The 14,423-nt window shown below is 37.9% G+C and overlaps 1 protein-coding gene across 4 annotated transcripts; it reads right to left on the reverse strand.

Annotated features, from left to right (window-relative positions):
* Positions 1–6,259: 6,259 nt before the first annotated feature.
* On the reverse strand, positions 6,260–9,613 carry LOC129242731 (postacrosomal sheath WW domain-binding protein). 4 transcript variants are annotated; one of them, XM_054879533.1, is made up of 6 exons: positions 9,547–9,613; positions 9,085–9,259; positions 8,655–9,024; positions 7,953–8,393; positions 6,997–7,091; positions 6,260–6,938 (listed from the first exon to the last, which is right to left on the reverse strand). In XM_054879533.1, exons 1-6 carry the CDS (start codon positions 9,600–9,602, stop codon positions 6,894–6,896), a joined length of 1,182 nt encoding a protein of 393 aa, XP_054735508.1. In that variant the 5' UTR covers positions 9,603–9,613; the 3' UTR covers positions 6,260–6,893. The 4 variants fall into 4 exon arrangements, 1 of the variants encoding a protein (XP_054735508.1); XR_008582211.1 differs by lacking the exon at positions 7,953–8,393 and adding an exon at positions 7,214–7,378 and having other exon boundaries at positions 6,918–6,938; XR_008582210.1 differs by lacking the exons at positions 6,260–6,938; positions 6,997–7,091 and adding exons at positions 7,304–7,378; positions 7,549–7,647.
* Between the last annotated feature and the right edge of the window lie 4,810 nt (positions 9,614–14,423).

A 14,423-nucleotide genomic window follows, 5' to 3' on the forward strand; every position in this document is an offset into this window, starting at 1 on the left:
TACTGACGATAGTTTAATGTGATAACGTCATAAGAAAATACTGATTGAATGGTTGCATTTTTCAAAAGAAAATTTTAATTTTATTTGTTTGATAGATATTTTGTATGGATATAGAGAATGAGTTAACATTAACATAACATAACATAACATAACATAACATAACATAACATAACATAACATAACATAACACAACATAACATAACATAACATAACATAACATAACATAACATAACATAACATAACATAACATAACATAACATAACATAACATAACATAACATAACATAACATAACATAACATAACATAACATAACATAACATAACATAACATAACATAACATAACATAACATAACATAACATAACATAACATAACATAACATAACATAACATAACATAACATAAAGTAACATAATATAACATAACATAACATAACATATATTAACATAACATAACATAACTCAACATAACATAACATAACATAACATAACATAACATAACATAACATAACATAACATAACATAACATAACATAACATAACATAACATAACATAACATAACATAACATAACATAACCTAACATAACATAACATAACATAACATAACATAACATAATATAACATAACATAACATAACATAACATAACATAACATAACATAACATAACATAACATAACATAACATAACATAACATAACATAACATAACCTAACATAACATAACAAATTACCCCGTATTAAAGCACTTATCAAGAGCTTTGATACCCATATTGTACATACACAACCAAAGGTTACCCGGGTCCACGTTTTGACCTATATCTCGAGACCCCAGTCACGGAGCGGCATGAAAAATAATCTGTACTAAAGCATTCACCAACAGCTTTCATTTGATACCCATATTGTACATACACGTCCGAGGGTCACCCGGGTCCACGTTTTGACCTATATCTTGAGACCCTATCTACCAATAGGTATTCAAACTATACGGAAATCATCTTCAATACCTACTTAACAATGTGTGTAAGTTTGGTTTCATTCGGTTCAAACACACAGCGGGTCCACGTTTTGGCATATATTTCGAGACCCTAGTCATCAATAGGTATGAAAATTACCCCGTATTAAAGCACTTATCAACACCTTTCATTTGATATCCATATTGTACAAACACATTCTAGGGTCCACGTTTTGGTCTCTATCTCGAGACCCTAGTCACGGAACGGCATGAAAAATACTCTGGACTAAAGCATTCACCAACAGCTTCCATTTGATACCCATATTGTACATACACATCCGAAGGTTACCCGGGTCCACGTTTTGACCTATATCTCGAGCCCTATTTCCAAAATAAAATATAATCCATGTTACTCGTGGATGATGTAGCTTTCGAATGGTGAAAGAATTTTTAAAATCGGTCTAGTAGTTTTTGAGCCTATTCATTAAAAACAAACAAAGTTTTCCTCTTTATAATATTAAGTATAGACAACATATCTTATCTTATGGTAAATATTACCATACATTTTTTCCTTCATATATAATAAAAAAATTAATAATAATAACATTAAAACAACAGGTATTATTAACAAACTTGGTTTCATTTTAAATTCTTCAAGTGAATCAAATTAATAATAATCAATAAGAAGGCATATGCAAATACAAATACGTGAATTTATATATGTACATATGCGCATATACATACATATGTACGCTCACTTAAGTAGGAGAGAGCAAGATGTCGAACGTTCGTTTGCTTTGTTTGCTTTGTCGTTCGTTCCGCGCTTTCGCTTGCAGTTCATTCAATGCAATGAGCAAGGTAACGACAAATGAGCAAAGGTAATGGCAATGAGCAAGGTAACGACACATGAGCAAGGTAACACTAATGAGTAAGGTAACACTAATGAGCAAGGTAACGACACATTTTTTCGTGCGTGCAGCCTGTTAAATCGAATTATAAGACGTTATCACGTCAAAAATTAATTTAGCACTGCAAAGTTTTTTCTATCTTTTAAAGAACATTTCAAAAGTATACAAAATTTTTGTACTGGTTAAAATAAGTTGAAAAAAATTTTTAACATAGAAATTAGTAGAGCGCTGCAACGCTAGAGTTTCCAACTGGTGTACAAGATACAGCTCGTAATTATTATCTAAAGCAAAAAATTCAAATGGATTTCTAATTATCATGATTTTTTATTCTATAATAGATGAACTAAGAAAACTGAGAGAAATTCCAAAATTTCAACATTTTGGAAGTTTTAAAGAAAAAAATGCCTTTCTATAAAAAAAAAATTCACTTCAACTTGGTATAAAAATCTTCTTTTTTTTTTTCTTCCATAAAATATTACACATGTCGTTAGACAATAAGTAATTTGGTTTACAAAAAGATGGAATGAGAGTGATATTGAAGGGCCAATGCCCCCAAGCTCATATAGAAGAAATATACATATTATTTAAAAACAAGTGGTTAACAAACAATGACATATACGATTAGTTGACAATTGATTACAAGGATTTTGCAAGATCTGTTGGTGTTTGACGGTTAAGCCGACTTTGGGTAGATTTTTCTTTATTTGGTAGTCTTCTCATCATAGGATTTGTGTGCGTTAATAATCTATTTATGTGTCTTCAGCTAGCGCTTTGTATTGTTTCATCAATAGTATCGATATCAAGGGCGCGATGAATATCTGCGTTAGGTATATACCAAGGTGCATTAGTTAAGGTTCTAAGTATTTTAGACGGAGTATACTTAGATTACTTCTTGCAGCAGTGCCCCAAATCTCAATTCCATATTTCCAGATCGGAGCAATTATCGTTCGATAAATAAGTACTTTATTTTGCAATGATAGATTGGACTGAGGTCCAAGTAGCCAGTACAATTTCTTAAAACGATTTTTAACTTCATTTCGCTTTATCTTTATATGCTCCTGCCAGTTTAATTTCGAGTCGATCGTAATACCCAGGTAAATATTTCGCTTTGGTGTCAATTTGCACGTCAGAATTACCAACGCTAACTGGTTCAATGGTTGTCCTTCGGTTTGTGTAGTTTACTTGTATTGTTTTGTCAGCGTTAATTTCGATGTTCTATTTTTTGAACCAGTTTAATGTCACATTTAACTCATTTTGTAAATTTTGTTTTGCGACTTTTGTATCTTTATGAGATACCATGAGGACTGTGTCATCCGCAAATGTTGCAATCATGCTGTTTTCTGACTTCAGTTCCGGTAGATCAGCCGTGTACAATAGATACAATGTTGGTCCTAAGACACTGCCTTGGGGAATGCCTGCGTTCATAGGTTGAATGGCTGAGCATGCGTCGTTATATTTAACATAGAATTTCCTGTCTTGGATGTAACTCTTAAGCATAAGGTAAAAGTCATTAGGTAGTTGTGTTTTTAATTTATGGAGTAACCCAGGGTGCCACACTTTGTCAAAAGCTTTAGCTACGTCGAGGTATATGGACATGCACACTCTTTTTTTATTCAGGTCATCATTAATTTTGTGAACTACTCTATGAATCTGTTGGATTGTTGAATGGTTTCCCTAAATCCACATTGATATAAAAATCGTGAAAAATTTTTTTTTATCTATTTTGTTAGTTCAAATAGAAGAGAATTTAATACTGAAGGGAACAAGCTATGATTCATTTCAAAAGGTTCATTCGTTTTTTTTTTCATTCATGTACGCCAATTCAAAGAAATCATAAAATGAAATGTCGAGAAAAGAAGATAAAGTTTGTACTAAAGCTGTCCGGTCACAGCGTAACTACCTAACGCTCGCCTACCTTTGGCTTTGTATCTACAGAAATATTGAGAATTAGGCTCTGTAACTTTGTGTGAATATTCTGAAATATATTAGGAATCGCTTAAAACAAAAAAAAAAAAAAATTGATTTTTTGACCTTATAAACCAGGCTCCCCCCTTAAATGTCCACCATGACAGTCAATTCCTGAATGCCTAATTGTTGAAAATGTCGATATATCGAGGTTGAAGGTCGTTCAGCAACACTTTGCGCTACAGCAGCAATATTTTCAACGAAACGCCCAGTTTTTGGTCTGCCACCAACCTTCATGGTTCTTCACCAACCTTTGAATTGTCGACTCATTCGAAGAATTATTTCCGCCAAAAAAATCACGAATTTTGCATTATGTTGTTCTTAAAGATTGACCATTTTCATAATAAATTTCAATAATTTTAACCCGTTGTTCCATGGTATAAAATTGTATATCTGCCTACTTGACAAATATCCAACCAATATTTTGCATTCTCTTCTGGAGAGTGATAAAATAAAGTTTGTAGTTTTTGTATTCTAAGTGCTTAGCATAATTTTGGCAGTTCTGTATGAGGATGAGTATTCCCATGTCGACTGCGTTCGCAAAGCTAACTCCTCATTTAGTTCCGTTTTCAGAAAGAAGGGTGATGGGTCTATGTCTGACGTGGTTGTTGTTGTTGTTGTAGCAGTACCTTTGCCCTGTCAGTGTAGTGTAATCAGCGGTCGTCTTCGTCTAGCTTATCTAACGGTAGGTCCAGGAAACTGGCTGTTTCGACGGGGTGGGCACAGCAACCAACCCGTCGAAACAGTCAGTTTCCTGGGCTTACCGTTAGATGAGCTAGACGAAGGCGACCGGTAACTACACTACACTGACAGGGCGAAGATACTGCTACAACAACAATAACAACAACGGGGTGGGTGCAGAGGGAGAGAGGTGTTAGATGAGTGGGTTTGATGGGGCATGTGAAAAGGTAGTTAGTGTCGTGCGGGGTGCCTTCACATGCCTGACATATGTTTGGTATGTCGGGGTCAATTCTGGATAAGTAGGAGTTTAACCTGCTACAGTATCCAGAACGTAATTGTGCAGAGGTTACGCGGGGCTCTCGGGGAAGCTGGAACTCTTCGTCTGCAATTGGTGGTGGTTGGATTCCGATAACGGCATTCGGGAGTCAGGAGCTTAAGAAGGTAGTAAAGGTCTCCCGATGAATGTCGTTTATGGCCTGTCTGTACACTGTCCGATCCTGAAGTGGTCTGTCTGTTTTGTCTAGGATCTCGTAGACGTAGTTGAGGAAGTGCCCCCTGATGTGCCTGGGAGGTGGCTCAGGCTCAAGCAGGTGTCTGCATGGGTGAGGCCTACGGTGACACCCTAGCAGAAACTGCTTGCTGAGCAGTTTGTTATGCTCCTTCGCAGGAAGCATATGAGCCTTGTCGTGCAGATGTTGTATGGGGGGACATTAGGAGACATCCTATCGCGGTCCTAATTGCAGTATTTTGCCAGGTCTGGAGCTTCGTCCACTGCGTATCACTAGTTCCAGGCGACCAGACAGGCGCAGCATAGTTAAGAACCGGTCGGCCTATTGCTGTGAAAGTCGACAGCAACATTTCTTTGTCTTTGCCCCAAGTGCTGCCGGCAAGCGACTTGTTGCGATTCTATACTCTCGTTGCAATAGCGGTTGTATGCGCTGAGAAGGAGAGCAAGCTGTCAAATGTGACTCCCAATATTCTGGGGTTGTTTACCGTCGGTATTGGGGTATCATCGACGTGTACCTGAAGTTGCAGCTTGACCTCCTTTGTCCAGGTGGTAAAAAGGGTAGCCGTGGATTTAGTGGAAGAAAGTTGTAGGTTTCTCGCAGTGAAGAAGCGAGAAAGGCGGGTAAGGTAGTCGTTTACTTTTGTGCATAGGCCAACAATGTCATTGCCCGAGTTTCGAAATATAGAAATTAAAAAGCAAGGGTGAAAGGACACCACCCTGCGGTATTCCCTGCTTTATTTTTCTCTGTTTAGACGTTTGGTCTCGAAATATCACCGACGAGTGACGACTACTCAGGTAGTTCGCGGTCCACCTCTTCAGCCCTGGCGGGAGTGTCGACTGTAAAATGTCATCTAGTAGCGTGGCGTGGCTGACTGTATCGAAAGCCTTTTGTAAATCCAGCGCCTTTTGTAGCGGACCACCTCTTCAGCCCCGGCGAGACTGAATAATGACATTCAGTAGCGTAGAGTGGCTGACTGTATCGAAAGCCTTCTTCAGGTCCAGCGCTATTGGGCCAGTCCATTCGCAGGGGCGGTTTTGGTTAAGCCTGCGGTTGATTTGGGTAAACTAACCCTGTCTTGTGCACCGTACCTTACCATGTACTCTCTTGGACTTCGGCTGAAGTTGGCGATAAAGCGTTGCTACAACCACACGATCCAGCTTCCACGCACGTGAGGCGGTATTCAACGATTTCAACCGTTATAATATTCATCGAAATTATATTTTTGCTTTTGTAAATAAGGACAATAAACGTCTTTTTTTCGCTTAGTTTTATTTACATATAATTTTAATAAAAACAAAACAAATACAACAGTAAAAAGATCTAAAATTGCAAAAAGGTTGAATTCACAAAACTATTTTACAATATTTATACTGGATAGCTCACAAGAAAATGCTGAATGAATATTTCATAAAATAAATTTGAAGATTTCCGAAATCAAACGACTATTTATAAATTTGTAATATTTAACAATGCTTTTTGAAAGTGCGTTTTCAGTTTGTTGAAACAACGCCTTTGTTGAAATAGAGAATAACAAGTCAATAACAAATATTATATTTCACTAAATATACTAATTTAGCCCATTTTATGTGTATTTGGTATAAATTATTGCATTGTATGCAGGTGTATAGTTTTTATATATAGTTGGATTAATATAAGGTTGGCTTTAGAATAATATAAAGGTTTATAGATATATATATATTGTATGTTACGCCAAAGTTAAGCGGAATGAATAATACATGCAAATAGACCAGGGCAATGATGTCAGCCCTTCAACCGCATGTCATAACAAATATGAGTACCCACAGCACTTCTCCATCCATGTTTTACAAGTTGTGACATTTAAATAACTTTGTGTTTACCAATTTGTGTACAAGATTTTGAAGTTTATTGATGCTTCTTATTGGCGCTATCATAAGTAGGTGGTAGAGCCTATAAAGCATACAGATGAAGAAAATTATGCGCTATAAAATATTATTTCAACACTTACATCGTAGGCTGGTGGCAAGTCACTAGTTGTATTGTTGGAATATTGGTTGTAAGGTGTGTTTTGAGCGCTAGCCATTGCCTCGGCTTCTTTCGAATCTAGAAATTGAGTACGTTAATAATTCAACAGCAAATCCACTATTCCAGGTTTGCAAAAGAAAATATTGATATTGAAATTTAAATTAAAAAACTAAGTCTATCTAAATGTAAAAATTGCTTACACTTATAAAGCGCGTGACTTTTCGCAATAACGAAATTTCATTGCTTCGTTGGCTAGCATACTTTTTGAAAAAACATTTACGGAAAAATAATCGGTATTGGTATAAACGCAAAATTTACACAAGGTCTTGGAGTATAGTACGGATAGTAATAATACGTGGTATTGCCTGCAGAACGATAAAAAATTAAACAATTTACGTAAATTCACAAACACTGAAAGCATTGGAATTCGCAGGCGTGTAAGAAGTGTTATTTCTCGGCTTTTGTGTTTTTTATACAAACTTTTAAAGCCCGACCAAAGAAAAACAAATATGTAATATCTTTTAAGGGAGTATACCTGCCTTAGGGGTTGGATTTTGTGACGAATTCTTATTTTCGACAGTACTGTATTTGCTGAATTGGTTGTTGCATATTTGTGAGATTCGGTTTTAAAACACTGCAGGCGAAATGGTTTGAAATAAAGAAATAATAAGTCTTTGAAAGCACAATATTTCGAACTGAACTGTTGTTAATAAAGGGTTTTAGTGAAAAATGCAGGTAATATGTAGAGGTGTTAGAAATTAAAGAAATATTTTCTGCATCAATTATGTATACACACACATACTCGTAGTTATAAAATTGTTAAAATGTTAAAGTTTAGAAATAAAAATTCAGTTTTTTCAAAATTTCAACACCAAAATTACGTATCAAATGACACTATTAACCGTAACCATTAGTTTGTACCAAAAAACATTAGCTTACTTGCAGGTGGCATGCTGAAGCCCATTGCGCCGGCTGCAGCTCCACCCGGTGCGCCACCTGGTGGTGGATAACCGCCTGTTGGTGGGTAGCCACCTGCTGGTGGATAGCCGCCTTGCTGATAGCCCGGGTTGTAGGCCGGGTTATATCCTGGATTGTAGCCACCGGGAGCGCCCGGCTGATAACCGCCTTGTTGACCATAGCCTGCAGCGCCGTAAGGTGGAGGTTGAATACCAGGTGGCGGCTGATGTTGCGGCTGATCAGTTGGTGGAGCTGAAAAGCCATTCCAAGCGGGCGCATCAGCATTGCCATATTGAGGCTGTGGGGCACCTTGCGGCTGTTGTGGATTATAACCGGTTTGTGGCTGCTGCGGATTATAACCAGGCTGCGGTTGTTGTGGATTGTAGCCGGGTTGCGGATACTGCTGCGGAGCGTAAACAGGTGCTAAATATGAAAATAAGCGAACATATAAGGCAAATAAAAGAACAAGTGATTAAAGTGATTTAAGTTAGCTTTGCCGCATAAACAATACATAGTTTCCAGTTTTTGAAACACAAATATAATGGCTAAAATGGGTGTAATTCATGAGGATGGGTATCATTTATCATAAACAAAAGCTGAATACAAAACAACAAAAGCCGAGAGATTTTCCACGCATTCCATATACCGAAAATATATGCCACATAAACAACTTCTTATACTTACGCCCACCAATGCCAGGATATGGTGGTGGATTATCGCTTATGAACACCGTATTTGGTGCCGGACCACTAAACGCCTCATGTGTCGGCAGCCAACCGTAATAGCCCGGTGGCGGTTGGTAGGCTGGTGGTGGTGCTTCATGCCAAGCACCCGATGGTGTGTACGGTGGTGGGTCATCGTTGTAAGCGCCACCGCGATGGTAATTGCTTTGTGCTGTGCTGGCTGCACGCAGCAAAGCCTGTCCGTATTCAATAGCTCCACCAGATTTAAAGTGCAGTTTAAACTTGACTTCACCAATGAAATTGCCATTGGGCTGAGCGCGTACCTTGCCCTTGATGTAGTTAGCGCCAAAGACAGGTTGCTCCAATTCCACCTAAAATAGGAGGTTTATTATAAGCACAATAATAATTTGAAGAATAAACAAGCAGTTTACATCGGACAATGCAATAAAGGGTGCGCTAAACGATTGTAATTGATCCGCCGGCTTTTTATTGTTGAAGATTAGGCGATGTGAAGTCAAGTAAATACGTCCTTGCTTGGAGCCCTTAAATACTTGGTCGTCCTGACCGGAAAAATCCATAGTAACGCCATCGCTATGAAGCAAAATGCTGCAATAAGAAAGAAAAAATAACCAAAGATAAGTAGTTGTTGGCAGAATGCAGGTGTTCAGTTTAGTTGGTATAAGTTGATAGTTAATCAACAACCACGTCACAGCTGTTCACCAGTTTTTGCTTATTCAGCCGTGTAGATGAAATAAATTCATAAAGTGCCTAAATTCATTTTTTCACAATGACCTCATCTACTCTCTTCTATGCCGATTTTGCCAAAACAAATAAAACACCATCGGGTGATGAATTCAACTGTTTTCATTTTTCTGCTTGAATATCACACTTACTATTCTCCAGCATGAATTAAGACACCATTACTGGCGTGTGCTGTATTAACAGACATTTTTAAGCAACTTAGATATTCTAATTAAAACGAATTATTCAGTGTCCACAATTTCTTTGAACAATACGCAATTCACAAATTTTCTTAAACGTCAAAATCTCGAATAATAGATGATTCACCCTGACGATTGACTAGTCCGTTACGTTTACTCGATTGTGTATCGATTATTCAAACATCTCGATGTTTTCTGTAGTAGTCGAAGTTAGTAACGGATTTGCAGTCTCGTTTAACGTTAGTTATAATACGTTCGCATATAAGACGATTATCTTCTTTTTCGTGCTTAAGATTAGCCATACAAAATTTCTTCCCCGAAATCTGAGATTATAAAATAACCCCAGATTATCATTATACTTTTTTATATACCTTGTGTTATCAATAATTATTCTTACAAATGTAAGGAGCAACGTCAAAGTAAAGATTAAATTAAAGAGACGCCGGTAAAGAAAACAGGTTTGCAGACGTAATTGTAATAGGGGAGATCGGGGGGTTATGAGACGGGTTTTGTTTTTTGACCATAAACATAATATAACCTATCCATTTTTCTGCACATTAAAATTTTTTAATTGTGATTAAGTATAACAACACTTTGACAAAAGATTAATTTCTTAAAATTATAGAAAAATCTCTAAGTTTTGCCTGCCTGCTCAAAAATCATTTTTTTCGGATTTTCGCATGTTCGGGGGGTTGTGAGACACAAATTTCATCAGAAAGAAAACGGCCTGATTTTATAAAAATTTTTTATTTCAATCGTTAAAAAGGCATATATTGGCTTCTACAATATAATTGATATGAACAATATGAATAATATACCTAATCAATCAAGTCAATGAATATCCGAAAAAGAAAATATTAGATTAATCAGATTCACAATGGATGCAGGTGTAATAGCCGGCTGTTAAATTTGCACATTTCAAGTGAACAGGTCTATCGCAAGTATTACAGTGAATCGAATTGTTTCGGTTTAATTTTTTGGGCATTACACCTTTGCAGATAATACAAAAGTCTTCATCTTCAGAGTCCGACATATTTTGAATCGTCATTACAACCGAAGATTTTCTAGGACGTCCGCGCTTCGATGGTAATGCTTTTGCTGCCTTGTTCTTCTGGTTTTCTTTATTCTGAGAATCTTTTGCTTTTTTTTCGTCAGATTTTCGGCGTAAATTGGCCACGTTAACTTCCGAAGTCAAAATAGTGCTGCCCATTGATTTTCGACCTCGATTAGATTTCTTGATCGGAGCGCTGTGTTTCAGAGGACCAACCTCTTGTAATATATGCTGAATTGGTGCAGCTGATGTGTTTGGAATCGTCGATGTGCTTGGCATCGTTGATGGACTGGGTACTTCCAAATTAATGGCATCGGCATCGGCAGAGGTCAGATTTGTCTCCATCAACTCAGCTGCTTCGTAATCTTCAGCAGAGAACACATTTGGATTGAATGGTTGAATACCTGCCGCACGGAATCCGGACCTGATATTCTTGGGTGTAGCACTTGCTTCCAGACATTTGTCTGCGATAGGCGCTATATGTCTTAGTTCTAAAGTTTTTCCAATATTGTTCTTCATCCAAACTTGACACATGTTATGGAACATTTTCTTGAATGGGCCGAACACGCTGACATCAAGAGGCTGCAATCTGTGAGAGCAGTGTGGAGGAAAAGATAGCATTGTTATTCCAGTCTGACTATACTTATGACGCACCATAATGTCTGAAAAATAAATAATTAATTATCAAAAACCCTGTATTTATCCAATACAGTGTAAATAACACTAAACGTAACACAGAAATGCGAGATACGGCTGTAGAATACTATTAAATGTTCCTAGATTACGGAAATAGCATGTCTCATGACCCCCCGAATACGCTGTCTCACGACCCCCCAATTGCTTTATTTTCAATGTGGCCACTGTTTTATGGATGCATTTAATATTTACGCAAAACTCTTGTTGTGGGTCAAAAGGCTACTCACCAAGGAAGGTTTTGATGCATGCACTTTTATAATTAGCTTGTTCAACAAAGTGTAAGAAACAACAAAAACGATTATCAGCAAAACTTTCAATCACACAAGTGGAGTCGCGGTATGAGGACACACAAATAACCTGCATGAACAAAATATTTGTCATGTAAATATTATGATTGAAAGCTAGCAAGAAGTTACGCAGATACCAGACAGATGCCGCGCTCTTCAGTTCAGGGCTGTGAGCGTGTCTCATGACCCCCCGTGTCTCACGACCCCCCGATCTCCCCTACCTTTCTTGTTAAATATTATTAATTATGCATTCACATTACAGAAAAAACTGTATTTGCATAGACGCTTTGGCTAGTTATTAGTTATTATAAAATGAAATTACGAATTTCGCATGCGTATTGCTGCCATAAATATTTGAAACCTCAGCAAACGTCGTTCACGGATTTCATTCAACTGTTTATTACTTGCAGCCAATTGCAAAATTTAATTACCTAAGGCTTCTCTTGGCCTTTTCTTCATATCGTTAATAATAATTAAACAAACCAAAAACTTCAAAACATTCCACCCAAGCAATTGTTATGAAGAAAAACTTTTCAAAATAGTATTGACAGCTGATTGTCAATTTTGCAGGTAATCTGCCATATGTGAACGGATAGATTAATTTCGTGGACTTATTGGACTTGCTCCAATCGGCAGTATATCACAATCGGCCAAAATATCTCATCTAGCTTATGGCTCATGTCAACGTTATTCGTATATGCCATCAAGAAATGATATCATTGAAATTAATGCATATATTAATTGAGAGGAATCAAGATATATAAGTAAAAAGATATTAGTAAAAATTAAATCAATTATAGTAATTTTTGGATGTACGGGCTTCCATGGAGTTTTTCTGACTTTTTCTTTTATAAACATAAAGCATACACAATATATGCCTGGCATGTTAATATGCCCCACACAATACTAGTCACCTATTCTCATAGCCACTTAAGCCCACCTATCGCACCTCATCTTTGGACCCAACTCGTCCAAATAGCATGTTTCCTGGGCCTACCGTTGGATGAAATAAACGATGGCGTTCTCTGACTACACGTATTGGCAAGACTTGTTGAATTGCTGCAACAACAACAATGTGTTTGAGTGTTACGAATAGTAATTAATCAAAAAAATTATGTTTTCAGCCAATTTCTCTTAGTCCGTATACCCAACAGATCTCTTAATTAAAAATATATATGTAAATTAACAAATGGACACGTCTGTTAGGTATTTGGCCGAGATCCTCCCCCTGTTGTTGTTGTTGTTGTAGCAGTATCTTCGCCCTGTCAGTGTAGTGTAATCACCGGTCGTCTTCGTCTAGCTCATCGAACGGTAGGCCCAGGAAACTAGCTGCTTCGACGGGTTGGGTCCAGAGGGAGAGAGGTGTTAGATGAGGTCTTAAAGGGCATTTGAAAAGGTGGTTAGTGTCGTGCGGGGTGCCTTCACATGCTGGACATATGTTTAGTATGTCGGGGTCGATTCTGGATAAGTAGGAGTTTAACCTGCTACAGTATCCAGAATGTGATTGTGCCAAGGTTACGCGGGACTCTCGGGGAAGCTGGAGCTTTTCGTCTGCAGTAGGTGGTGGTTGGACTCCGATAACGGCATTCGGGAGTCGGGAGCTTAAGAAGGTGGTAAGGGTCTCCCGATGAATGTCGTTTATGGTCTGTCTGTACACTGTCTGATCCTGGAGTGGTCTGTCTGTTTTGTCCTGGGTCTCGTCCACGTAGTTGAGGAAGTGTCTCCTGATGTGCCTGGGAGGTGGCTCAGGTTCAAGCAGGTGTCTGCAAGGGAGAGGCCTGCGGTGACACCCTAGCAGAAACTGCTTGCCGAGCATTTTGTTATGCTCCTTTACAGGAAGCATGTGAGTCTCGTCATGCAGGTGTTGAATTGGAGACATCAGGAAACATCCTGTCGCAGTCCTAATAGCAGTATTTTGGCAGGTCTGGAGCTTCGTCCAATGCGTATCACTGGTTCCGGGCGACCAAATAGGCGCAGCATAGTTAAGAACCGGTCGGCCTATTGCTTTGAAAGTCGACAGCAAAACCCGAGTGATTCCGGTAACATAGAACCGGCTGCCATGAGAAGGATCCTCCTCCTATTTGTGGTGTGCGTCTTGATGTTGTTCAACAAATGGCGGGACCTACAGTTTCAAGCCGACTCAGAACGGCAGATATTTTTATGAGGAGCTTTTTCATGGCAGAAATGCACTCGGAGGTTTGTCATTGCCTGCTGATGGGCGGCCGCTATTAGAAAAAACGTTTTCTATTATTTGGATTCATGCACAGAGATTAGAACCTATACACTCCCGAATGGTAGTCACGCACCAACACATTCGGCTACTGCGACCGCTCATTCTCTTAATTAATCTAAATAATGTGATACAAAAGTCCGAGTCGATTGTTTAAACAACTGGGATTCGCTCATCAATCTTTTTTAATGTGTTTTGTTGTGAACTTTTACAGTGTTGTATTTTCATAAGATTTACCAGGAGTTACCACCGCGCGTTTGTCAGCTATCAATTTACAAAATTTTTTCATTGAACAATTAGAAATCTATATCCGCAGCCAAATAATTACGGAACACAGACACCACATTACCTTATGGGTTTGAATAATTTTTAATAAAAGATTATATCAGTATCGACGACAAGAGGGTGAAAATACCACATATATTTTCATATAAAGGCAAATTATATTTCAAATATTTGTATCTACTTAAAATTACAGTAAGTCCGCCCAAAAATGTTTTACCCTAAAGTACAAGTACGAGAATATGGCAACCTTCCATAAAATTTTCAGCATAAAAGAGGAGAA

The sequence above is a fragment of the Anastrepha obliqua genome, chromosome 3 (genome assembly GCF_027943255.1).
Source record: "Anastrepha obliqua isolate idAnaObli1 chromosome 3, idAnaObli1_1.0, whole genome shotgun sequence".
NCBI lineage: Eukaryota > Metazoa > Arthropoda > Insecta > Diptera > Tephritidae > Anastrepha > Anastrepha obliqua.